At 42.5% G+C, this 27,941-nt stretch overlaps 1 protein-coding gene across 11 annotated transcripts in view; it reads right to left on the minus strand.

Moving 5' to 3' along the window:
• Positions 1 to 10,268: 10,268 nt before the first annotated feature.
• Positions 10,269 to 27,941, minus strand: part of Lpp (LIM domain containing preferred translocation partner in lipoma) — a 597,751-nt gene continuing 580,078 nt past the window's right edge. For all 11 annotated transcript variants that reach the window (XM_087901861.1, XM_087901836.1, XM_087901839.1 and 8 more), the window contains 2 exons: positions 26,646 to 26,766; positions 10,269 to 24,208 (listed from right to left, as the gene is read on the minus strand). In XM_087901861.1, coding sequence (XP_087757987.1) covers positions 24,080 to 24,208; positions 26,646 to 26,766 — 250 coding nt within the window. In that variant the 3' untranslated portion in view covers positions 10,269 to 24,079. The remainder of the gene's footprint in view (positions 24,209 to 26,645; positions 26,767 to 27,941) is intronic.

The raw sequence follows: 27,941 nt of genomic DNA on the forward strand, positions 1-27,941 counted from the left end.
AGCCCTGGAGATGGCCTGTCCCTCAGGCACTAACTTGGCCACAGGTTGAAGGTGCAGATCCTGGGCCTTCCAGGGTAAAAGGAGCCATGGGTAGCAACGAAGACCCTGGCTTCTGTAGAGCCATGGACTCAAACATGGATGGCCCTTGTCAGCAATGCAGACCTGGATGTCACCATGGTTCCTGGTGGCATCACAGGTCACTTAGAACAGCATGACCCCGGAGGCAGCACAGTTCTCAGACACCAACGTGGCTGGCAGCCCAGACCTGGACATCTATGTGGCCTTTGGTGGTGACACAGGCCATTGATATCCATGCAGACCCTGGCTGTGGCAAGATCACAGACCCAGACATGGCCCTCGGCAGCAGGCCAGACCGGATATCACCAAGGTCCTGGGTGGCAGCCTCAGCCACCCACATTAGCCTACTCCTCACCATCTTCCCTTCTTCATTTCTGACTCTACAGAACAAAAACCACTCTGCTCCTTTCTCTCCCATCTCTCCACCATACGTTTGCTCATGAAAATGGAACTGGCCCCCTGAAGGGCAAGGCGAGCCTGAGGGTGCTTCTGTAGGTGTCTTCAGTCAGACCTGGCCTCAAGGCACTAACCAGCCTGTGGGTGTCTCCTGGGTCGGTCTGTGAGCGCCGTCCACCCACTCAGGCTGAGCAGATTTCAGGTAGGCCTGATTTATAAGTTTTTAATCTACATACTCATAAATAAGTCACTTACATATTATATATTAGGTAATAAACCTTTTTCTTTTTATCTTTTTTTTTGAGACAGGGTTTCTCTGTGTAGTCCTGAGTGTCCTGGAACTCACTCTGTAGACCAAGGTTGACCTTAAACTCAAAGAGGTCCATCTGCCTCTGCCTCCCAAGTGCTGGGATTAAAGGCTTTGCCACCACTGCCCAGCTCTCCTTTTTTTCTAAAATAATTCTAACTTAAAAGACATGACCAGTAAAATTGATAGCTAAACTCACATTTCACATTTTTTAGGTTAAAAAAATTATCCACTAAAATGCAAATAAAATGCACAAATATAACTATATTTACTAATACATTTTGACAACCTGAGTATGGTTATAAAAATAATTGAGGTTGTGAAATGAAATATTTCTAATGCAAAGTTAACATTTCCATAAAGCTTTCCACCTTCTTCCTTGCAGACAATAATGATTGGGAAGATAGACTAAAAATATTTTATTTATGAATGACTATTTATATGTGCATGTGTTTGTGGCATGCGTGTGTGTGTGTGTGTGTGTGTGTGTGTGTGTGTGTGTTACACATGCGTCCACCGGTTCATGCATGCCATGGAGCACATGTGGGGTCAGAGGACAGGCTTTGGTTCTATCCCTCCACCCTGGTGGGTTCAGGGACAGAACTCACACTGCCAGGCTTGCCCAGCAAGCATTTCTACTTGCTGGGCCATCCAGCTGACTCCACTTTTGATAAGTTTTAAATTACTAATACAATTCAATGAATTGTAATGCATCGTCCAAGTTTGCTGTGGGAGCACATTCTGCTCCTTCAGCCTTTAAGATTCCAGCCCACTTGGGCATGGTCTCTTATACTCTAAAAGCAGCTGTAAATGTGCGCCCTCTCTCTTGCTTCTGGCTGCTAGACTCTGTTACTGTTCATACAGAGGACTGTTATCTAGGACAGTGATCTGTAAGTTTTCCCCTTAAATAAATAACCCTTTTATTATTCATAATTCTGAACTGGTGTGGGATTGTTTTGTGACTTACATACATCACAAGTTGTTTGTTTTTGACTCATTTTTGCTCAGCTAGTTTCTTAGGATTTTTGTTTTATCTGTTTTCAGATTGCTCATGATTCCCTCCTGTATCAGCTTGTTGCTGCATCTGCAAATAAATATTGTTTATTTATGGCTCCTTTTTTTTCCCTTGTTAAGCATTTCTTGACACTTGTAATTACTTTTTTGGAACTACCTGATTTAGATTTATTTTACAAACCCCTTTTCTGTGGTGTTCTCAGCTCTGTAGTTTTTATCTGCCTTCTTATGTTTGGGGATTTTGTTCTATTCTTCTTCTAACCTGTGAGGAATGACAAACTCATTCATTTTCACTTTGTGTTTTTTATTTAACCACTTAAGGATTATATTCTTCTAGAAGCCATTTGAACTAATGGCTCCAAGTTTCCCCCTCCATAGATCTCTTATTCAGTTAGGATTTCCTTAAAATAAACTATTCCAAGGATATTTACAACTTTTTTTATTAATTAATGTCGTTTACAATTTTGCAGATATAGTGAACCTGACCACCCTCACCCCAACTCTCTATCCCCCTATTTTCTGTCCACCCCACCCTTCTTCCCTACAAATGCCTCTCACATTCCCGTTGGCTAGCTTTGTTTTGTGACTCCCTGAGTTCTAGCAGGACCATTTGCATGAAGGTGGGTTTGGAGCTCTCTGTTTGCTCCAGCCTAGTGGGCTAAGCTGTGGGTACACAATGGAAGACAACAACGCCTCTCACAGAATCGATACAGCCAAGAGTTCAGCAGTGAAAAGTAGGACCCCATGAGCCCCTCAGTCATCCATAACAGTCTTGTGTGGGCCTAGGGTAGGCAACTCAGTTGCTGTGATTTCATGCTCGCAATGGTTATGCTGAAGTCTAGAAGATAGAGTTTCTTAACATATCATTTTATCAAACCCAACAAGAGAGTGATTGGTTACGTCATTGTTGCACATGTGGGCCCATTTGCCCAGCAAGTTGATGTTGCAGTTTTCGGGGTCCCTAGTAGGGTAGGACCACTGGTGTCTTCACTTCCCAAGTAGCCTGCACAGCATCTTCTGGCACTTTGAAAGCTAGCATACAGGGAATATGTTTACAGCTCAGTTGCAGCTTACCTTTCTCTATATCTTGCAGCCAATGTACATCTCCTTGGCAACAGTGTTTAAGCTTCTAGTTACAAGGAGAAACCACACTGATAAGAACCTCCACTGTTTAAAGCACCTCTGTCCCATTGCCCCCCCCCCACCAGCCAACTAAGTCCTGTGGAGGTATTCCATACCTGGGACTGGAAATTTTGTTCAGTAAAACGCCTGTTTCTACCTCAAGGTTACTGTCTTTAGTCTCTTTTGTGTTCTTTATTTGGAATACAAGAAGATTTCCATAAGACTTGTCCATAAACCCTTGGTCTCGATTAGTCTTCAACCCCTTATTCCCTCCTCTATCCAACTGCCCAGCCCAGCATCCTCCTTCTCTACTTTCCTTTTACCTGTGTTCTCCTGACCCCCTCTTTCACGGCAACCCCTACCTCTAATAGTTTCCTAGACTTCCAAGATAAATAAATGCCACTAGGATCTGCAAATGAGGGGGGCACTGTGTTCGTCCTTCTTGGCTTGGCTTGGCTAACCCCACCCCAGATATTTTTTCAGTTGTACCCATATAGCTGCTAATTTCATTTTTCTTTATAGCCGGATTGCATGTCTGCTCCATGTTTTCCTTCTGTATCCCCCAGCTGATCGCAGCTGAGCTGCTTCCACTTGCTCTTGGGAGCAGAGCAGCAGTGACGATGGGCGTCCGGATATCTATGCAGCATGGTACAGAATCCTTTGGGTGTATTCCCAGGAGTGGTATGGCTGGGTCACACTTTACTGTTATCTCTAGGTTTTATAGAAAGCTTTAGACTGATTGCCAAGTTTGCGGAACAAACCCATACTGTATAAAGGTTACCTCCCCCAACATCCAGTCCAGTTTATTGTCATTTGTACCCCGGATGCTCACTGGGGTGAGATGGAATTGTAGAGTGATTTGAATCCGTGTTTCCATGATGGTGGAGGTTATTGAGTACTTTTTAGCATACTTACTAATTATTTGTATTTCTTTTTGAAAACTCTCCGCTTAGTTACACGGCCCATTGTTATTTTAATTGTGTTGTTATTTGATGTTTTTTTTCTTTTAATTCTCTGTCTAGTTTAGATATTATACCTCTCCCAGAGAGGTTTTTCTCCCATTCTGTGGATAGACACTTCTGACTGACAATCTCTTTTGCTTCCTAGAACATTTTCAGTTTCATACCATCCCTTTTGCTAATTCTTGGTCTTGTTTCCGGTGCTGCTGGAATCCTATTTAGCAGGTCTGCGCTTGAGCCCACTTGCTGAAGGTTGCTCTTGTTCCCCTAGCACTTTCAGAGGGTCGGGTCTTGAGGGCCCAGATTCATTTGGAGTTGGGTTTTTGTTTAAGCTGAGAGACACAGCTTCAGTTTCAGTCTTCCATGTGCATCTAGGCAGACTTTCAAGCAGCGTTTGCTGAAAATGCTGTCTTTTCTTCAATATCCACTTCTAGCATCTTTGTCAGAAACTCTGGTAGCTGGAGTTATAAGCACTGTATACCTTGGTCTTCTAGTCTGGTTCATTGACCTACGTGTCTTCTTCAGGCCAGGGCCATGCTGATCAGTTATGACTCTCAGACATAGCTTCATCTCCAGAATGGCAATGCCTCTTGCAGCATTGATTTAGGTTTTCCAATTTCATGTAATATAGGCTTCTAAAAGTGTCTCATTTTTTTCTCAGTGCCATTGGAATTTATTGTAATCTCTTTTGCATCTCTAATTTTATTAATTTGTATATTTTCTATCTTTTGGACATCTTGGATAAAGGATTGCTAATTCTATTTTCCAAAGGAAGAATTTTTCATTTCATTCATTCTCTGTATTGATTTAATTAACTTTTGCTTTGATCTGAATTGTGTCTCCTCACCTATGGTTTTGGTTTTGGATTGGTCTTGGCTGCATCATTATTTATTTGAAACCTTCTATAACTTTTTTTTGTGGAGGCATTTAGTACTATGAAATTCCCTCTTAGAACTGCCTTCATAGCGTCCCATAGATTCTGATATATTGTGCTTTCATTTTTATTCAATTCTAGGAAATAAAAAAACTTCTTAATCTATTCAGTCATCTACTCATCTTTCAATAATGTGCTGTTTAATCTCCATGCTTTAATGTATTTTCTATAGTTTCTGTCGCTATTGAAATCTAGTTTTATTCTGTTGTGTTTAGATAGAATATAGGATGCTATTTCAATATCCTTATATTCATTGAGGCTTGCTTTGTGACATAATGTGTAGTATATCTTGCATAAAGTGAATTTTTATTGTGTGGATGGAATTTTTTATAAAAAATATGCTAGGTTCATTTGATTTATGGATTCATTTAACTTCAATGCTTTTTTCTGTTTACTTTTTGTTGTGCTGACCTCTGTATTTGTGAGAGCGGGTTGTGAAAATCGCTTGCTATTATGTGTTGGGGTTATCTGTGACTTCATATACAGTAGGTATGTATTTTGTTAAGTTGGGTTCACTTGTGTTTGGGGCAGAAGTTTAGAATTTTAACATCAACCTGATGAATTGTCCTTTTAATGAGTATGAAGTTACCTTCTTTAGTTCTTCTGATTATATTTGAAGTCTGTTTTTTTTAAAAAAAACTATATTTTATATGTAAATATATATTTATGTATTCAGCTATATAGAATACAATGTTATATAAGTTATATGGAATATTATATATATGTCTGTCTGCTTGCTTTTTAGTCCCATTGCTTATAGCAGCATTTTGTTCTTTTCTCACAGATGGTGTCCATCTTTGACGGTGAGATAATTCTTGGAAGTAATGAAAAGTTGGAAGTTATTTTAAAAATCTAGTCTGGTAGTGTGTGTTTTCTTATTGGGTAGTTCATACCATTAATACTCAGAATAAGTTTTGATGTTCATTAACACCCATCACTTTTTATTTTCTACTATTCTTTTTTTGTTTTGTTTTGTTTATCAAGACAGGGTTTCTCTGTAGCTGTGGAGCCTCTCCTGGAACTCACTCTGTAGACCAGGCTGGCTTCAAACTCACAGAGATTCGCCTGCCTCTGCCTTCTGAGTGCTGGGATTAAAAGCATGTGCCACCACCACCTGGCTCTTAAACTTTTGATTAACTGTGCTGGCACTGCTTATCTCCTTACTCCCCCACTGACTTTTGAGATTGTTTATTCTCTTTTCAGTCCAAACTGTTTCCTCTACTATGCTCTGTGAAGCCGATTTAGTGATCATATATTCTTTGAGTTCATTCTTATCACGGAAAAGTTTTATTTTTCCTTCAATTTTGATAGATAGTTTTTCTAGGTTGATAACTGCTTTTGTTTGCAACTTGGAATCCATCTTTTCAAACACATCAAATTTAAAGACCTTCTATCAAAATCTTAACTGTTTTCCCGAAACTCTGTCTTATATGAGATTTTTGTCTTTCTTCCTTGCAACTTTCAAATCCTTTTTGTTTGTTTTTAGTATTTGGTTATAACACATAGTGGACTATCAGTTTTCTGGTCCTGTCTGTTGGATGTTTTGTGGGCCTCATTTACCTGTATGGATCTCTCTTTCTATTTGGGAAAATGTCTTCTATGATTTAAAAAAATATTTGCCTTGGAACTTGTGTTTATGCTCAGAACTTATAATAGTTCCTGCACATTCTGTTTTTAGATGCTTTTACTGTATCATTTCTTTGGTTGTGTGACCCAGTCCCTCTACTTTGTCTCTTGGCCACAACAGTCTCTTGTCTTTCTGTGTGTTCCACTTTTTTGGTGACACTTTCACCTAGCTTTTTATTAAATATATTGAATTTTTCATTTTCTGTTCCAGTTCAGTTTGGGTTTTCTGAAGTGCTCCAGCTTATTGATTAGATTTAATATTCATTTCCTGGATTGTCCCATTTATTTCATTTACTTGTTTGTGTTTTCTTGGATTTCAATAATTTTATTACTATCCTTTTCAAGTTTATTCAGGTGTTTGTGTTCTTTTTGCAGGCTTTGAGCTCATTAAACATGTTCATAATGGTTTTGAATTTTGTGTCTTTCCTAAGTTGTTCTCCTTCAGGAACATTATAACGGGACTTGTGATGGGGAAGAGTGTATTGGTTCGATTTAACCAGACTGTGTTTTTGTGATGGGACCCACACACCTGAATTTAGGATATTGATTATCTTATTAAAATTGTAATTTAAATACTATTAAATCACTTCACTTCCTTTTCCCTTTTCTAACCCTTCTCATGTCCTTTCCCACTTCTTCTCAAATTGATGACCTGATTATTCACACACACACACACACACACACACACACACACACACACACACACACAGGCCTATATTTCTTACAATCTTTCCACTCCCTCTTCCACAGTATTTCCTTAACCTTAGGTGAAAGAGTTGTGTTGTGGAAACATTTTGGGCCTGGGCTCTCTATGATCAGTTGTTCTCTCCATGATGACAGTTGTAGCTTTTTGTAAAGGTCTCCATGCAGGTTAGCTTACTTGCACATCCGTGAATATAAAGTCTTTAGCTTTCAAGGGGCTAGGGGTGGGATCAGTGCTGTGCAGTTGGCTTCTCGGCTAGGGTAAGTGTTGAGGAAATGGAGATCAGGTGAATGTGTCCAGGGTGGGGCCAGGGTCTATTATTGGGCTTGGAGCAAAAGTCCTAGAGATCTTGTGGAATAGCTGGAGTGCAGATGTCGGGACCTCTTACTGGTGTTGTCTTTGGAGGTGGAGTTGGAGGTACAACTAAATCATGAGAGTCTGAGATGGGCTAGGGAGGGGCCAGTGTTCACTGCTACTGCAAGAATGTTAAAATCTTACAGCTCAACTTTATTAAATTGGAACTATTATAAATCTTATAATATTTGACCTATATGACAAGGGTTTGAGCTTACTGATACCCAGCCTAGAAGGTAATTGGTGGACACGTGCACTTCAAAATGGAGGGCTTCATCTTAATGTGTGTGTGTGTGGGGGGGAGCTTTTTATCCATTAAGGCAAGTTTTAAAATGTTTAAATCCTCTATGTCTTTAGTGATTTAAATCTTATAGATGCTGAGGGAATTCTGTTAAAATCCTGTGAGGAATTTGAATTCATGGGTTTTCACAGTAGTTTTATAGATATTGAAGTGATGTCATTAGACTCAGTCAACTCAGAACATGTGTTCTTGAACAAGAGAGGTGGCGCAGCAGGTGAGGGTGAACGCGAAGCCACTCCGAGGCCCTGAGTTCAATCCCTGGAACCCACAAAATGGAAGAAAAGAACTGACTTTCTAAGTCTTTCTCTGACTTCCATTTGTGCACAGTGACAACTGCCTTCCACAGAAAAAAATAAAATAGAATAAAATGTAAAAGAGTATGTATTTTTTCATGAAATTAAACTTTCTTACCAGAAATTAATACCTCAATCTAAAATTTTTCTTTTGTGTTAAGATTCCCTTTTCTTCTTTTTCTGTTTCTTCTTCCTTTTCCTCTTCTTCCTCCTCTCCCTCTTTATTCTTTTCTTTCTCTTCCTCCTCTTTCTTTTTGATACTAATATGTTTATTCTAATTTATTTACTTTCTGGAAATACGTATTGATCAGGTATCCATTCTTTTACTTTAATCTGTGTCTGGCTCGTATTTAGGCATGAAGCAGGATTTCTACTATTAAAGAATGACATTTAATCATAGATTCTAAACCATTTCTATGTATTAGAGTTATCAGTACTTACAAATTCCACGCCTTAGAACATATTATCTCTGTGTACATTTCTCTGAATTCCGGCTTCCACAGCTTCGCATGTCTTCCATGTGTTTCTTTTGCCTCTTTAGAAATTTTACTTTGAGGCAGAGGATGGAGTTCCATTAGTTGAGCATACATGAAAGTCTGGGTTTAGTATTCCACATCGCATAAACTGCCTATGGTGGTGCATGCATGTAATTATAGTACCCAAGACACAGACAGAGGCATCTGGAGTTCAAGGTCATCTTTGGCCACATTGAGAGTTTAAGACCAGTGTGTTACCATTTTTTTTCTTTATCCCTGCCTTTCTCCCATTCCCCTTTTCCTATTGATTTTTATCTATACATACTTGCTTTCTTTACATGGTAGCTACTGAAACATCTACGTATGAATTTCATTTTAAAATCTGGTTAACCAAGTGCACCATTTCCCTAAATCTACAAAAATCTCAAAGTTTGAATTCTTGTTCTCTCAGCCTACATTCTAACATTGTCTAGTACTTTAGCTCTGTTGGTTGATCCCCTCAAGTAAAAAGATTTCTCAGGCTAACAGTTTGCTCAGATTTAACTACGTGGTTGCTATTTTCTCCACGAACCATTCGTTTTATACTGCCGTTCTTCCATGTTTTTTCTTTCTTCTTGAAATATAACTTCTTGATTCTTTAATTGGGGATCTAGTGACATTATACTCTCTAGGTTTTGTTCAACCCGTGGTGTCGCACAGTATTAAAGAATCTGTATAATAGCCCTGGAGTAAGACAGGTCTCAAATCCGGCCTTATCCTTACTCTGGACCTTGGGAAATGCTTTAATATCTCCGGGACTTAGTGTTCCTTGTCAGGCCATGGTAACTGATATCCTAGGACCCTTCTAGCTTTCATGTTCTATGTGCAGGACAAAGTATATGACCTACAACACTAGACAACAGAGAACAGAATGGGGTTGTCAAAGATTATGGGTGACTGAGAAAATGAAGAGGTGGGAATGCAAAATTATATCATACATGCCCTTTTTGATTACAACGTTCCAAATTTCCCCGAGAATTAGTGCCATTCATATAAGATATGCCTTCTATATGGCTGCTTCATAAACAGCCATCTCTGGGAGCCTGGGGGAGACCGCACTCACAATTCTCAGATGTTTTACCTCTGCAGGTGCAAACCAGATGCTGGAGAGAGGACTGAGGCCTGAGTGCCAGAGAGAAGCCATCAAACAGGACTAGGGGCAAAGTTTGAAAACATGGGCACTCTTTCTTGTATCTGATTCTCCCATCCCTTTCTCACAGCGATTTGTACACGCTTATGCATTCAGCCCCATCATTATACCCGCATTCCTCAAGGTACCCAGCAAAGAGAGGACTGTGACTGTTTGAGAAATAGAGTACAAGTGGAGAAAACGTGAGTTGTTGAATGAAGACAGAGACCCTACCAATCCCACCTCAAAACTGGAACCGGTATTAAAGGGGCCCTCCGACACACACACACTTTCCAGAGTCCAGAGGGTGCTGAAGAGGTTTGAGAACATGACGTCAGAAGTTGAGCTCACCTGTGTTGATGGGGTGGGGCGCTGCATGCTCTTGTGGCATCTACGCTCTCCCATGAGGCATTCCCGTTCTCAGAGGACCATATGGAGAGCAACCGGTGAAAAAAATGAATCGTCGTACCCGGGCTTACGAGAAAAGGAGACAGAGATCATCTGACCTCAAAAGAATTCCACACATAGGCAAGGAAGTGGAATGAGAAGTTTATTGGATATCTAAATATAGAGTAGTTCTTTTACAGAAAATAAAAGAATGTGATTTTTGAATTTATTCTCAGAGAGCACTGGGAAGACATGATCAAAACTTATAGAATGTCAATAAAACATGATCTAATATAATTGAACAATATGTAAATACAAAAGCAATTACCCAAATCACAGTCTTATAACACAACTTCTTCTCCCTTTCATTAGGAACCACGTGTGCTGCTGTGGGGATGTCAGGGGTAGTTGATGAGGCAGTGCACCCATACAGTTTGCTTACGCTGTGGAAATGGCATGGCACTATCAGCATCACACGAATGAAAAATATCCTATGCTATATGCTCTCGTGTAGCTTTCCCTGTTGGAAATATTGCTGCAGCTCCCAGGGGCTGCTGGTGGGGCTGCAGTTGTGATCAGCTAAGAGGACGGGCCTGCTCCCAGTGGGCACACAGGGCACCAGAGAAAGCTGACTGCTCTGCTCCCCTATCCTTGCCCTGTACCATTAGACAGGACTTAGTTCTCACACACAGCTATCTCTTGTGGGCACGAGTCACAGGGACTCAAACCCAGAGAAAGGCCACATTGGGCCCATGTCAGTTTGTCTGTCCGTTCCCAAGGAAGAGAACCTATGTATCCCAAAGACTTGATGACATCACACAGACACTTTGGCATTCTTTTCTAGCACTTGAAATCTGATCACGTCAAAAAACAGAAAACCTACTAGTGTTGAAATGAACAGAGATAAAAGGATTGGCAATGGGAGAAATATTTTGGAGGGAAGTACCGCCCGACTCTCTTTGCAAAATCCCCTTGGCTCCAATCACAGGCTCTTAAAGCAGCAGGGACATCCTCCTGGGGCTGCCCCCAGGGCCCTATTGCTCCCTCTGCTCCTATTTGGGTTGCTGGGCTCCTCTATGGAAAGTGGAGCGGCTGATGACCATGGTGCTATCAAATGTATCTTCCACAGCTCGTCACCTTTACTATCCCTTGGCAAAACTGCGTGCGAGTGGTGGCATTTCTTGGTAACTCTGTGACCAAGAGAACGTCACTATGTGTCATTTCAGAAAGGCTAAGTGGACACATCTTCTTGTCCTCAGAGGCGTATCGGCGGGAATGCAGAGCCAAGTGACTTAGAAGGAAAGGAAGCGACTTGGCAAGTGCGATCTGCCAGCTGGTTGAGTCAGACGACACATTGAGAACAATCTTTTTTGGAACCATGTCCTCCCTTCAACCCTTCTACAATCATACAGTATCTCTATCCACCTCAGCATATTTACCTGGCTCATCTCCTGTTGCCACCACTAGGCAGAAACCCACCCTTCCGGGCTATGCTGCGGGCCTCATCACAAACACCTAGAGCTCCTCTGTCGCTGACAGAGCTCCAGGAACAAAACCCCTCAAATAGCACGCGCTAGTATTCTTAGGAGCTGGAGGGAAAACGCTTCAAGGATCTGGCAGGGACACTTGGCCCCCGGAGCCTACATTCCCTATAGCCAAGACTTTTCTTTAGTTTTCTCTGTTAGCCCGAGAGAGCAAAGAAACCTGCTGACACGCTAAACTTAGCAATACTTAGTTTATAAACACACTCATGACATATATTAATTGCCTTTTTCTCCCCCTGACTAAATGTTTGTGAGCAAATTATTTCCACGGAGAACAAGTTCCTCGGCAGTTTGCCTCCATCCCAGACATGTAAGCGAAGAGAGGCTGTAGGAAGTGCCGGGGACTCTGTTTCGGCCCCTTTCATGGTAGCCACGGTGGGGGAGGTCGGAAACGAGCCAATTCCTCCCCTATCCCAGCACCTACTCCTTTGGATGGTGTTTCCGAAAGGCTGCACAGCGTGACTCCGGGTACCGTGTGTACATACATATGTAGGAATAACGTTTATGTTTCTCAGAATAGGCACTTTTTGAAGGCAGTACATCTAAAAGTAAAGTTAATAGAGCCTATATTTAGCACCCATATTCTCACTTTGCTGATGTGTGTGCTGAACAGAAGATCACAGATTTGAATCAGTCTCACAGAGGCCGGAGTCGGCAAATGGCTATATTCAGAGCTAGGGAAGTCTTGCCAACTCAACAGTAGCTGTTAAAAAGGCAGACTCGGAGAAGGTGCAATCATTTTTTTTTTTCTCAAAGGTGATGGCACAGAAGGAGAAAGGCCTGTGACAAAGCCGTGAAATAAGAGCCCGTGTGTGCAGTTCAGGCAAAATTACTATCCGTGGGCTCTGCCTTTGTGCCACAACTACTTGGTGGCACGGGCTCAGTACTTAGAAAGTTCAGCTCATAATTGCACACATTCCCATACTTAGCAGTAGAGGAAGAAAAGCCCTGAATCTGTTAAGGAATGATAAAGGCGTAGATTCAGACAACCCGGAACCAAACCAAACCAGGCTAACTATGTACAGAGCCAGAGTTCAGAGTTCCCAGCAGCCAGAGTTCAGAGTTCCCAGCAGAGGTACAAACTTGGCTTCTAAGTGTAAGGTTTTGTGAAAGACACGCAATTTCATGTGGCAATCTTATCCATGCTCAAGAAGCAGATAGTCACGTGCCATGCTTAACTCTATTTTCCTCCTTGACGTGTTTCCGGAAAGAGAGTGCAGAACACAGCCAGCTGATGGTGGCTCAAGCCTTTAATCCTAGCACTTGGGAGGCGGAGGCAGGCGGATCTCTGTGAGTTCGAGGCCAGCCTAGTCTACAGACCGAGTTCCAGGACAGGCTCCAAGACTACAAAGAAATCCTGTCTCTAAATAAACAACAACAACAACAAAAGAACAAACAACCATACAGAAAAGAACAAAGAGGGAAAAACACAATTCTGATCCTCAGAGGGAACTATTCCACCTTTCGTTAGTGAGAAGAGAGATATTGGATAATTTGCTTATCAGGTATCCCCAGTGACACAGTGGGTAGTAAAGGCTAGTCTCTGTAAGAGGATTTCGCTACTACGTCACTGCAGAACATTTATGATCAGACAGTTTCTGGAGTCTACATCTCCTCTAGGACATTTCTCAGGTCAGACTCTTTCCTTGAGGTAGAAGGAGGGTCCAGGCTAATTCAGTTTGCCACTGAGTGAATGAGGTCTATGGCACTAGGACTTTTGATGATGTAATCCCACACACTGATGATAGATTTGACACTCTTCTAGAAATCAAGAAGAACATACAAGATTACTATAATGTACATATCACCCAAATACCAGTGCCCATTTTACTATTTGCTAGACAAAATGAGACCATTCCCATGGTTAGTATTTAAATGGTGAAAAATCCCTTTCCTCCCAGACACTTCACAACCTGGCCAAGTTCCAGCCCTTTAATTACTAAGCAAGCATCCTGGCTATCCAAAGGCAAAGAGAAATGAGGAGGAACTAGGTTGTTTTCCTTCCACAGGATTTCCCCTAAGAAAGAAAGCAAAAAGCGGTTGAGAGGGGATGTAGATGTGAAAGCCAGCTCTGCCTGTTTTACATTTTCTGACTGAGAAACGGAGTGAAATAGTTTGGTAAGCAAAGATATTCAGGTTTAACATTTACTCCTCCGTGATGGAGGATGTGGGTTTAAGAAAGCAGATATGAATTCCTACAACTCAATACGGAGCAAAGCAGATGTTACGGGAAATGGCAACACGGTGCGTCAAGAATGCTGGTGCCTTATTCTTTCCCCTTCCCTGGCAGAAACAGAGAGACTCAAGGAAGGGCGATAAACAGCTCGCTCTCCACTCCTGCATCAAATCGCTTTGACATATTTTAAGAGGTAAATAGATCCACACAAAATTTAAGTGGCTTTCTGTTTCCTTTTTGGCAGTTATGGAAATGGGTCAGGTCTATAGGAATTTATTAATTTCCTGGCCTGAAGAGTTGAAATGTTTTAAAATAAGATTTCTTTTTGGAGAATCAGCTTTCTTGGTGAAGACCTGTGTGTGTGTGTGTGTGTGTGTGTGTGTGTGTGTGTGTGTGTTTCCAAGACAATTTGCTTTTTCTAAATCTTTGGGTCAGGTTTATAGGAATCATTAATTTCCTGGCCTGAGGAGTTGAAATGTTTTAAAATAAGATTTCTTTATGGAAAATCAACTTGCTTGGTGAAGACGTGTGTGTGTGTGTGTGTGTGTGTGTGTGTGTGTGTGTGTGTTTTAAAGACAACTGTGCTTTCTCTAAATCTTTAGGACTATAGTATATAGGGTGGAAGAAGGGAAAATTTCATCCCTCCCCCCCTTCCCTTTCTTTACATTATATGAAGGCAAATCAGGATTTGTGAAGCTATCTGAAAAGTATTTTCATGAAGGAGCACCCTTATACCTTCACCCCTTTACTGCCCCGTTGTCTAATGAGACGGGACAGCTCGACAGTGGCAAGTCTCTCCTCCAGAAACTCATCTGGGAATTCTGAGAAGAGCTTCAAGGTTTCACTAACCTATAGCTTGGGTGGGCTCCCCATCTGTGCCAGAGGAAACGCTTCCCAATCTACCGGCCATAAAACCCATCTAATCACTCCGAGAGTTAAGGCACCTTTCTTGCATAGGGCTGTGAGTGTTCAGGCAATGAAGCCAACCTTCTGGTCCTCTCAGTGTCCTATAGTTCTCCCATGGGAAGACTGGAAAAGGCAGGACGGCTATCCGCTGGTTAACTTGCCTCTTCCTAATCTCAGGGAACAGGCAGATGAGTGGCTAGACGGAGCAGAGACTTTCGGGAGAAAAATGTCGAAATTACAAACTAGGACACTTGAAAGGCTTTCTAGATTTAGTGCCGATGTCCTGTGGAGAAAGGATATTTTAATTAATCAGTGGATTTCCACTTGTAGCACATAACCAGAAGGTAGACAAGACAGAAAAAAAGAAAGCCCTGACTGCACATGGGATGAACAGCTTCTCAGTGAGTCAGCCACAAGAGGGGATTTTTTTTTTTTGTAAGCTGTGATGTTGGCCGACTTGTAGAAGGTACCTGGGGTCCTCCTAGTAGGATTGTTGTTAAACACAGTGCTAAGCTCCCTGTGATGAGGGTATAAGAAGTACCGCCTATCAAATGAAGAAGGCTAAATTTCAGAAAGGTCATTCACTCAATAGCAATGGTTTAGGCATTTCAAGGCCTTTTGGGCAAGGGTTTATTGGATCAGAAATTCCTGTTGTGTCAGCAGACTCTTGGCAGGCTCTACATAAATGTGAGCAGACAGAGAGACTAGTATGTTTCTGTTTTTTTTTTTTTTTTTTTTTTTAACTTATAGCAGCTTCTGCCTCTGTGGAACGTACATCATGGCCCACAGGACAGAGGGCTTTCCTAAAACTCAGGTCACCTCTGCACATCACTGTACTGTAAATGACATGGTCTCAGTTGATATGCCGAACCTGACAGGCCCAGAGAGCTTTGTGGTTAAGGGAAACCAATGCCCTCTGGGGAAATTTGCTGCAGTGTGCTTTCTGCACAGCGATCTGCTCTCGGTGACCTTTACACCACAGGCTCCCTCCCAGGGCTGGTCACGAAGACCCAGGGCTTCCCACAAGATGACATTGACACGGGCAAGCTCTTCCTGATGTACAATACTGTAACACACATGTACACCTGCCACAGATAACCAAACGGCCCCTGTGAATGTCCATGCTATTTTTGAACAGGGCCTTCAGTAACCTGTGAGATGTGTTGGACAAGGGCTGGGTAAATGCCCAGATCTCACACTTACCAGCTCTATTGCTTCTGGCAAGGCACTTAATGATTCTCAACCTCAGCCTTCTCTTCTAGGACAGGGCTATTAATAACCATCTTCCCAGGGCTGTTCTATGTGTGAAAGCAGTTTGTAAGCTCTCTCAGGAATTTTATTATTTTACAGCTCAGAAATTTACCCATAGGTGCTCCCTACCCAGGGGCGGAGAGCAGGCTCTTGCCACAGGGCTCTCAGAGTCAAAGCTGGTGTAGAGGGGACACAAGCCTGCCCTTCCTAAGACTAATGATCGCTAGCTAAACTCTAACCCAGGGCAACGGTGAGAAAATTTTTATGTTTTTACATAAAAGGCACCATCACTATGGTTAAGGATGGTGGACTTTTGTGCTGAAGAACTGATCAGAAGTGGTGAGTTTGCATCGCTACCACCGTATTTTCCTCTCGACTTTTTCCTTCTGCTAGCGGGAGGTTACACAGTGAGGTTTCCCAACCTTTTTAAGGTCATTGTTATCAATGGGTCACATAAATGGAGCAAACTGTTGTCACTAAGGGAGGACACGAAGCTACCTGACCGCTGTCAGAACAGCGGTGCTTCGTGAATAGAAAAGACAACCGACCGCACTCAGGCAACATCTAACCCGTGATTGTCAGAAATCATTTTGGTCGTTTTTGTGGCTGGGTAAAGCATTTCTGCTCCTCAGCTAAAAACGGAAGTTGTTTTTAAAATAATACATGACTGAAAAAAAAACAAAACAAATACAGTGGAGGTAAAAACAAGGGGAAAGCCGGCATTTTATTATGTTGTGTAGGTTTGTTTTATGGACCCAGGAAAACATAATCCCCAGACTGGTTCTGTTTTAATGACAAGGACAGCTGGCATGAAGGGACTTCCTCACTGGGTGATAAGTTCCTTGACACAGGCACTACTTAAGCAAGCTTCACTGTGCAGGAAGGAGTCCTGATAGAACGGGAACACTAAGGACGACAGATGGCGGGGAGCCCTAATTGTGTTCCTAGAAGAATGGAAAAGTAGACAAGGCCTACTTGTTCCTTTTAGAGGGCTCAAAAGACAGGCACATGTGCTGCAAGAGCCGAGGATGTAGCGTGCTTCAATAAGAATCAGAGTGACTTGTTGCAACAAAGCCCACAGGAAGCTGTTCCCTACCCATACTGTATGGGTTGGGTGTGTCTGGCCAACCAGCCCCTCCTCCAACTATAATGCTGATGGGGGGGATTAGCAGTTCAGTTTTCTTGGATGCCTTTCCTCCTTCACTGAGCCTGAAGATATAAAAGCTTCTCCTGCTGTATTAAGGCTCCAGAATCCATGCATCATGGCCAATGCATCTATGCAGGAAGAAGCCTATGCTGTCCAGCTGGGTCTTAAGGACTCTTTCCTCCAACCCCCAAATGAAACCAGTGGATTAGGTGCCCTCACACGTCCTCCCCAACCCCCACAAAGGCCATTGTGAGGAACTAGTCTTTCCCCGGGCCACACGCCTTTCTAGGAAGAAATACAGACTATTTGATCTTATTGCAGTCAGCCTGACTCTATAGAGTTATTAAACAGTGATCAGTAACCCAAGATCAGTTAAGGAATAAGAATATTAAGAGGACAAAACGAGATAAATCATGAACTCTAAAAAAGAGGATAAATTCATCATGGAGGGAAGCTGCTTGCTTTAGACACAAATATTAGAAATGAATGGAAGAGTTTCAAAACCAAGGCTACAACTGATGCAGACCTTACCAAGTGTCAAGAAGCTTTTCCTCTATCCGTCATGGGAATACAGACAAGTGAGCTCTCTGAGAAGACAAGCATAAAAGAAAAGGACACAAGATACTTTATGAGGCCAGACAGCAGGACTCTTGTGGATGGAATCTCCCTTAGTTCACTTCCTGCCTTCTCAATGACTTTGATTCTGTCCGCATCAAAAGCAACAGCAAAACAAGCTAAACAAACAAACCAACCAGCACAGAAAATAAGAGGGCTGCTTTGTATACGTGGCCCCACCACTACTGGGGACTTCCTTTCCAGGGAGGTCTTTGCTTACCTTTGAAGGATTCTTATTTCCTTTCCTTTCCACGCCAAAAAAGTGCTTTCTCCCACCCCCGCAGACAGCCATTGCTGAGCACAGAGTGGATAGGAACAGAATTAGGAGACATTGGGGGTAATGTGGACACTGGTAGCGGGAGAGTGACAGGCACTGTCCTTGTCAATCAATGAGAAGTTGAAGGACTCAGTGAGTCAAACCACAGAGAAGAGAGGAAAAGTCCGGAATCTACAATGGTTTTATGTGGTTTTCCAGCTAGCCTGGGTTGTGCTGAGTAGTATTCCACACTGGCTGTACCCAGGAATAAATATTATGGTCTTGGGCACGAAAGCAGGAGGAGGCAGATCTTTATAAGGACGCTAACACTGTTCACCCAGGCACAGCATCGGGGTATGTCTGTGTTCCATAAGACCTCCCAGCGCTCAGGTAGAGCACGGGGTGACATGGTGACATCTGTATTCTTGGCAGAACATTCTGCTTCTCGGATTGAGAACGAATTTAGAAGTTCTGTTAAAAGATAAGTTCATAGAGTGCATTTGTGGCTATTTAAACAATATTCGATTGGATCACAGGAGACGGCTATCAGAGTCTGATAAAGGAAGTTTTCGCTTGCTGTAAGTGGATGGGCATCTTGGAAAACTTAACTTAGCCATTCACTCTAAATATTATAAAAGAATTGTAATATTTGTAGTATGCTGATTTTTAACAAATGCTAGAAGTAGAGATACTTATTCTGCTTAGATAGTGCTATAAAAGAAACAACAATCAGAAGAAGCAAAGAGCAAAGATTGGAGCATTTTCTTTCAATCAGAGGGATAAAAGTGTGTCTTTTACATAGCTCTCCACAATTGGTCATCTGCATGGTGGCTAACTAAAATATTGTCTCAAATTTTTGCATAAGGAAGGAAAAATTAGAACAGAAAAGTAAATTAGTATCTTTCTCCTCTGCGCTAAGGGACAATATGCCTGCAAAATAATCTACATTTTAAGGAAAATCCTAGTGTTAAACTATCCCTTGCAACTAGAGTCAATGACTATTATTTAATATGGACCACGGGCTAAGCCCTGCAATGTTCAAAGTTAGTAGCTTCCCTTTGCCACAAGGAAAATTATCAAGTTCATTTCAAAGGGACAACACGGTGTTCTATCACTAAAAATACAAGTATTTTCTGGTCAAAACGTGCGTGCATTAAAAAGAAATCCCAGCCTAGCTTTAGAAAGATCACTTTGCATGCACATAAGCGAAAGCACTGGGTCCGTTTTAAAGGAAGAACTCTACTACCGAAGTCCCCCCCCCTCCGATAAGGACCGATTAAGTTATCGTGGAAAGATGGCAGCTCCCTCTAGGAACAGACGCAACGGAAGGAGTACGCACTGGTAAAACAAGTTTTGTCTGGGTGGTAAGCATATGTTCTGGTAGCCTTTCTCCTTTAATGCAATTGCAAAGTTATAGTGTCCTAACTAACGAGATGGGCCAACTAGGGCAGCATTAGTAGGTACAAGGGAAAGAAGGAATGGAGGGAGAGAGGAAGGGAGGTGAGAGAGGAGAGAAGAGGAGAAAGCAAAGCCTAAGCACTTGCATAAATCGCAGTAGCTTTGGCCAGGTTAATCATGAAAGATCTGAACTACAGCGATGCTAGCCAAACCTACTGCACCACAAGCACGCCCACCCCAATTATCAGTCAGCTAAATCACTTGCCTGGAAATATCCAAGGTTGTCCCACAAGCATAACTTGCTCAATAATCAAGGCTGCTCCTTATTAATTCCAACAAATAATCCAATTTAAAGGTGTGTGTGGTGAATGGGTATTATTATCCTAGCAAAGCAAGAGGAAGATCCAATCACAAGCACTTAGGACACCCAACATAGCCCCTTGGCAGGGAGCACGCTCTCACAGACGCCCATGAGGTCCCTCCAAATGGAAGACAGTACACTAAGATGGAAGTACTACAATTCTCCCTCTCCATTCCCCTGTGTCTGTGTGTGATATTGTGAAGCTCTGGGGTTTAGTATTTCTATCACTGAGCAACAGTCATAGTAGTGTAAACAGATTATTTAAGAATAAGGCACACTTACGAGTGGCTTCTGATTGTCTCTCACGAAAGTGCACCCGAAGCGCCATCCCAGGACATGGACCCAAGGCACATTTTGCGGAGGTATCTTTTTCGGTTGCTGGCTGTCTACAGATGGCTGAGGCAGGGGTATGGGACATGCTGTCATATTTCATTCATAACACACATGTACTGTAGCTCGAGGCAACAGATGGACAATCACTTGTTTAAACTACAAATGTGAAATACTAAGGTAGAATGGCAATATTTCTAGACATGTATATATATAAAAAGGGCCTTTCCAAGCCAAGAGGGATGGTGAGAGGCTGGGAGGTGGCATCAGTGTTTCCCTGATCTCCTTAGCAGCTGCCATAATTTTTCCGACACCCTTCAAAACTTGATAATGGAAGGATCAGGGGGCAACCGACACAGAGCTGACAGGAGAAGCCCAAACCATATCAAATAGAAATAACACTGTTCTTCCCGACTGGTTCACATTAATAGGATTTGTAGTAAGTAGGGAGATGGTTGACAGTTGTGTTGGCGGAGGCCTGTCTCTGGTGCACCAACCGCTCTATTGCAGCCACATACAGAGTGTGTTCCCCCTCCCCTGGACCCAAATACAAAATAGCTGTTCATCGTCATTAAGGTCCGTATGTTTTTAACAGCCCACCATAGACATATCTGCAGACTTTCCCATAGAAAACAGTTAGTGTTTTTAAGTTCATTTCATTAATCAGCATATAAACCATGTTGTCATTTTGATTAGAGAAGTCATTCCGACAGGGACAACAATGTGCTGGTGACAGGGGTAAAAAAAACCCCACATCTTTGAGCTGCAGAGATGGCAATATTTCATTAATGCGGAGGCCTTGAGTTAGGACTCGTGATGACTTATTTATGAGTTTTAAAGGCGATTTTGTTTGCCCAACTCCATATTGAGCCAGTCTGAGATGGGATTCCAAACAGTTGCAAAATCTTGTTCTGGATGGGAGGCTTAGCTATGGTAGAACACTCGTCTGTCTCATGCAAGGCTTAGAGAGCCATCCCCACCACGCTAGAAATAGAATTTTATTTTGAAATGTTCTCTGCAGAGCCCATGACAGTGGGGTTTTTTTTTTCCCTGTCCTATGTATCATGCTTTATAAAGAAGAACCAAGTGTTAGTGCTCTCGATATTTAAACAATTCAGATAGCATTTTACAAGTTTTCAGTTATAGACATATTTTTTCTACTTATGTGTTTAAATGATAGCAAGGCAATATATCAAAAGACAGTGTGTATAATCATTAAAGTAATACGATTTTTATATCTCTACAGTAGGCAAAACTTTACGTAGCTATCAGAGTAACAAGTAGAATGACTTGGTATTGCTGAAATCAAATGCAGAGTCAAGAAAATATGAAAGCAAGGCAAATCATATATTAAAGAAACTGCAGAGTGAAGTTGTAGGATCCTTTACATTGGTTAGACCTTGTGAAAGAAAAACATCTAATTCTAAATATTTCTGTATATGTGTATGTGCACGTTTGTTATTATAAAAGTATACGTCTATATTAAAAAGAAGTTCACTTTAAAAATCTTTGGTAAAGCTGCTCTGAGCTTACGTGGTGAGAAGGCACGGGGAAGGCTGTGAGCAGGCAGAGCTCTGCCCTACGACCTCAGGGGAGAAACTGGCGGCAATCCCTGTAACTCTTGCACGGAAACATCTGGTTCCAGAAGTAGGTAATGATGTTATTGCTCTATAGTATAAATATTACATAAATTCTTCCTCTGGTGTCTAAACTTATAGCAATATTACTGCATTTCTAGACATAATTCCTGCCCTCATTAAACTGGACCCTACTTTTGGCATCAAGACAATTTCCTGAATTTCATATTGAAGATTTTGGTCAGTTCAAGCAGACAGTATTGCCGCCTCGACTGTCCGACAGTCAGAGTTCTCCAAGGTCACTGGCACAGCTGAGCCTCTGAACTGGAACACGGGAATTCAGGGATAGAGCCACCACCCACCAGATCCTGAAATCCACAAGCTGCCCTCCGTGCATCTCCAGAGAAGAGAAGCAGGTAAGAGCAGGCAGTAGAGGGTGCCCCCTGAAATCCAGCTTTAGGGGTTCTAGCATGCAAACTGTTTGGCGAGGAAAGTAGAGAAGCCCCACATTGACCCAGACGAGCTGAGTGACAAAGGCTTAAGGGATTCTCTTAATCGCTTTTCTGATGACTTCTATTCAAGTAAAATCAACTTTATAAAAAATTCCTGAGGCATGGGTTTGCAATTTGAAACATGCACAAGCAATTAAAAATTTTTTGGCTCTAAATGTTAAAATTAAAACTGTCAGACTAGAAGATCATCATGTCATAAAGATTTTTAAAAAATAAAATAAAAAGACACAGAAGGGCTGGGGATGCGGGAGTGGCATGGTGCTTGCCAACACTTGAGGCCCTAGCTCAACTCCCAGCACCACATAAAGAAATAAAAAGGTATGTTGGGATTTAAGGTGGCTATATTTCTATATTTCTAGGACTGGGTGTTAGCTACAGAGGGATTCATTATATTATTATTTATACCCTTCTGTATATTTAAAGTATTCCATAATTTAAAAGTATATATTTGTAGAAGATTTAAAGAAAAGGTTGAGAAATCTCACCCCAAGATAGAGAACTGTGAGTTCACAAGATGGCCAGCTGCAGTTGCTAAGCGAAGTGTCTCCTCTCCACCAAGCAAACTGGCTCCAGTTGGCAAGCAAGCGTTTCACTGGCTAATAAGAGTTCGCATAAAGATTCTAGTCAGCCATTCTGCGTATTTTTAGCTCAGAAAGACAATTTTGTTTTCAGGGATTGTCTTTGAAAGTGTGGTGTAAATGTCACGCTGAAGATAGGAAAATGTCTCCTGCAATATGTACTGGAGCTACAGAAGGATTATAAGAATAATAAAACTCTGGTTTCGCAACCTTTTCCCAGCTTTTCCTTCTTTTTCAAAGAAGAGGAAACGTGGTTACGTAACTTCATTTTATGGGTCCAAATTTGTAGTTTTCAAAAAAAATGGATTTGGGTTATTATAAAATGAAAGAGAATAATGTGATTCCTTTTAATACATATCTTTCCGTAGACAAATTTTAATTGTAGTAACCATGCGTGTGTAGTAGGGGAAAATGCACAGTCCTTGTAAGATGAAGTGTCAGACAGAATTGAAAATGCACCAAAAGCAAGTCTGTCTCTCTTATGTCCAGATAGCACAGAGACGAAAAGCGCAAGGTAGAATTGTTGGAAAATATACTGGGCTTTTCAAACGCTTTGAAATTGCTTTCAAGCAGTCCTTTGGCTAGCATTTCCCATGTGGTTTCTTTAATTCAGCAGTGAAAGGTGCTTCTATCACTTATTAGATATTGGCTAAAAAATACCTTCAAATGACTGCTGACCACAGGGCACTGCACATCTTGAATTTGGATAATGGCAAACTAAATTCGGGCTCCTGTAAATTTATGTATTTTCTTCAAGTACATTCTTTCTAGCCTAGCAGAAGGATGTGCACTCCACCCCACCTTTGTTTGTACCAGGAGACACGAGTGGTACAGTACAGTGGGAAAATCCACCTTTCCAACCCCTGGCAACAGAACGGCTTGACTTCTGTGGCCACGGCCAGAGGGAAAGGGGACAGGAGGAGACGTCAAGCTAAAGGTACCTGCAGGCTGGCACATCCAGCCAGGAAAAATCATGTGACAGCAAATACCACATTAAAAAATCTATTCAGCCAGATGAAAAGTGAGACCAACACAGGAATGCAGAAGTGAATGGGACGGAGCATAATCTGTGCAAAACTGTGGAGGTCCTGACAACAAAGGCTCATCAAGGCCTTACATGATTAAATGTGAAATGTGTATTTGGTAAGAACTTAAATCTCATCCTGCATGTGCTTCTAAAGAAAAGGTTAACAGCAGATGAAGAACAGAGACCATCCCAGGGGTTGAGAGCTTTGCCTCTATTTTTCTATTTCTTCTCTTATCTTTGTCTTGTGTTTCATTCTTCTCAGCAGCCAAGCGGGCAGCGGACTCTACAGGTCAGTGCTTGCCTTCGCGGTCAACACCCTGATGCGGGCGGAGTTGCAGGTCTTGCAGAGGATGTGTCCATCCAAAGGGTAGCAGCCTTGGTTGTCTCCTTCAGACAGAAGACCACCACAATCCTAGAGACATGAAGGCAGAAGGAATAGGAGTGAAACTGTGAGTCATCTTGACAAGGCTTCTGTCTTGTGCCCGCTGTCCTGCACCCTCAGTACGTGACATAGCAGATCGTGAAGGACACTGACTTAGAGGTTAATCACATAAGGGCAAATGGGAGCCAGGAGCGGTGGTGCATGCCTCTGATCCCAGCGTTCAGGAAGCAGAGGCACGTGGCCCTCTGTGAGGTCGAGGCCAGCCTGATTTACATAGCAAGTTCTAGGCCAGCGAGGACTATAGAGACTCAATGTCCAAACAAAACAAGCAAATTCAAATAGTAGAAAATGACTTTTCTAGTTCCTGAATACAAAAACATGGTACAAGGAGGAAAGAGTCTCTAGCTCTCAGCTCCCAGGGGTTAATTTGCTCTCCTAAGCGACAGCAAGGGAAAAACATGGTCCCTAATGCACACTACCCTTCATCAAAAGAATGAACAGGGGTAAGAATGGAAGTTTATCATCGCTATTTAAATCAAAGAAAGGTGATTTCTATCATGTAGCAAGGCTGCCAATGGCTTTTGCATTATTTACTCAATTGTAGCAAGGGCACAAAAATATGAGGGCTGGGAGGACTAAGACTTTGTCATTTTTTCTAAAAGGGCTAGCATGGTGGAGAGGGATGGATCACATAACTGAAGACAAGCTCCCCGGGTGCCACTGTTAGGTTTGTCACTGTCTGTACAGGCTACACACGAGACTGAATGCCATCCCCAAAATAATTAAGGCGATTTCTGCCTAATCAAGCTTTGGGGATGGTCAAAGTTGAGAAGGGACATGAACACACTCTGTAACCAACGCAGGGTCGCCTATGTGCAAAGGTTCGCACTAGTGGTGCTACCAGGGAAGGCCCGCTCTGTAAAACGTTAGGTAGCACTGAAAGGCAGTCCTGGCCTTTAAAAGAAACACGGCTTTGCTTGGAAAATCAACAGAGCCATAGTTAGCACTGTGTGCCCGGTTCACTTTAGAAGTTGTCACAGGTCACAACGACCGCAAAGCTCCCCACTCTGCTCTCCAAGAGGAGCGAGGAGATGAATGAAGCCATGACTACAGCCGACAAAGAATAAACTTCCTGGTATAAACAGGGCTGACCCAAAGTACCGTAGCAGACACAATTATGATCCACAGGAAGTTTGGCCTTGCCCAAAGGAACCAGTGATATATTGGACTGTGAGATGTCTTTAGGAACTGAGTAATGGAACTCAACAAAAGAATGATTTCAAATCACAATGACATCATTCATAGATGGGACAGTTTTAAGTCTCTGTATGTGTGTGTGTTGGGGGAGGGTCCTTGGAGCCTCGGTGCCCGCTGTCAAGTGTCCTCGAAAGGATCTCTACACCCAGTGGCCTCATCACTGGGGCACTGGAAAGATGACGGCTGAACACTGATGTCCTCTTTTCCTCCCAGGTCACAGAACTCACATTAGTCAGTTATTGTATTTCTTCGTGTTGAGCTTGGAGAGGGGCCAATAACCTGGGCTTTACGGAGGAACAGAACACAGGGCAAAAACAGGTGGTCAGTTATAGACCAGGAAGTGAATAGTGTGGACACATTTTCTGGGGGCCTCAGAGCCTTGACACTCTGCAACCTTTGGCATCATTCTGTTGGGCTGTGAGGATAAGGGAGTGAATGAGGAAGCCTGCATCCCACATGGATAAGGGGAGGGGCTGGAAAAGGGGCTGTATCCAGAAGAGCTAGTAACGACAGAGAAAACTGGAAGGAGGGGCCTGGGTAGCTCACAGCAGACGGTAAAATATTTTCAAACCACTTTCTCAACGCAGTGTCCTTTAAAACTCAAACGATGAGGGGAAGGACCTCTGCCCTTTGCTGGATTATTGCTGCATATCCCCCACACACACAGTGTCAGCGAAGCCCCTCTTCTCACTTCTAGGCTGGTTCTGGGTCTGGGTTATGGATTCTCACAGCACCCTGCCCTGACTCTCACATAGCTCTTAACAGTTGTGACCCCTTAAGCGACTTGGAAGCCAACTGCTATATAAATAAATCTCTTCCTGCACCTCTGAAGTGAACGAGTTCTTGTCCTTCTAAATGGGTGATAATGGTCCCTCTGCCCAAAGAAGCAGTTAACTACAACATAAACTAAAGATTCATCACCACCACCACCACCATCATCATCGTCGTCGTCACCTTTCCTCTACTTTAATAGCTTACAATACCCCAGGCTAGGTAATTGTGTGTTCCAGTCTCATAGCTACATCTGGAGGGGTAAGAATTTGAGGCATTTGTACAGAGACAGGGACTGTGTGGAGTGGGGTAAGCTGTGTGACATTGCTGCGTTAACTGTCTGTGTCCGAGCTGGATCCTGTCTGTTAACGCTAGGGTCTTTGTGAGGCACCAGGGTCTCCAGGTTTCAGGCCTGTCTGACTTTGGGGATGCCACTGACCTCACAGCGGTAGCAGTGCACGTGGAAATCACGGTCCAGGGCCACGATGCGGACAGTCTCCTCCTGGCCTGGGGCGGGCATGATAGGCTCCTTGCACACAGAACAGCGTGGGGCAAATTTCCTGAAAAGAGACAGAAAATGATTGAGAGGTCAAGCACAGAGGCAGATGGAGTGGGGCACAGGCTGACACCTGGTCTGCATTTCCTGTGTGACCTTGACCTAAAGACTGTGACAGTAGAGGCCTCCACAGGTGGTGCGTGATATGTATGTGACAGGAAAGAGGGTGGGAACTGAGAAGAGGGTGGGAACTGGTTTTTATAGAGACCCTTCAAGGAACTCTTTAGCAGACAGCATGTGCTATGCAGGAGTCCTGTGTAGAGAACCACACTATTCCCTAGGCATGACCTAGCTGAACACAGGAGACAAGGTCCTTCCTGAACATGGATGGACAAACGTCCTGGTAGGTTCCAATTACCTTCTGACATGCTTCTAGATGTTAGGGTGCCTCCCTTCTGCCCTAAACAAATCCTGAAATTAGGAATCTATACAGCTTTCTCATTTAAAAATGTGTCTTCAATTTCACCAAGAAGCCTCAAACACACAGGTTTTACCAATTGGCGGAGGTTGATGCTTTTACTATATATTTTATGAAAAACTCACAAAGGCAAAGTCCATGTTATCTATATTTTGTCTGTATAAGAAATTTTAGCATGATCAAAGTCTAATGTACAAGGGATTTTAGTATGGTCAAAGTCTATATAAACACACATGTATGCACACATGTAAGGTTTCGAAGCTACTGGTGAAGAACTTTAATATATTTCTTAATTTGTTGTTATTTGCTAATAGAACATTTTGTCTTATCAGATTAGGGGGCTGAAAAAATGGGTTATGAACCCATCTGAATTTTCTAGAATTGAAGGATAGCATTTGTGAAGGTGTGAAATAAGACATGATTTGGAATGGATACAGATAAGAACTGAAGGAAACCGTTAAAGGACACAGCAGTATGTCTGAAATCCTAATACTAGAGAGGCTGAGGCAGGGGGATCACCCCAAGTTCCAACCAAGCTACCGAGGGAGCTCCTGTTTAAAAAAAACTAAAAACCAATGAGAGAGAGAACGGGATATAGAGAGAGATACTGAGCAAGCTACTAAAGCTTCTCATGGAAATGGTTTTAAGATTAATGATGTTAAAATCTACTTGTAGTAAGACTTAAAAGAAAATAATGATAGTCATCTAATCCTCTGCAGAGCACTTCCTGGTTGTCAAAGCATTTTTACATACATTATACT

The sequence above is a fragment of the Myodes glareolus genome, chromosome 2 (assembly GCF_982192425.1).
Source record: "Myodes glareolus chromosome 2, mMyoGla1.1, whole genome shotgun sequence".
Classification (NCBI taxonomy): Eukaryota; Metazoa; Chordata; class Mammalia; order Rodentia; family Cricetidae; genus Myodes; species Myodes glareolus.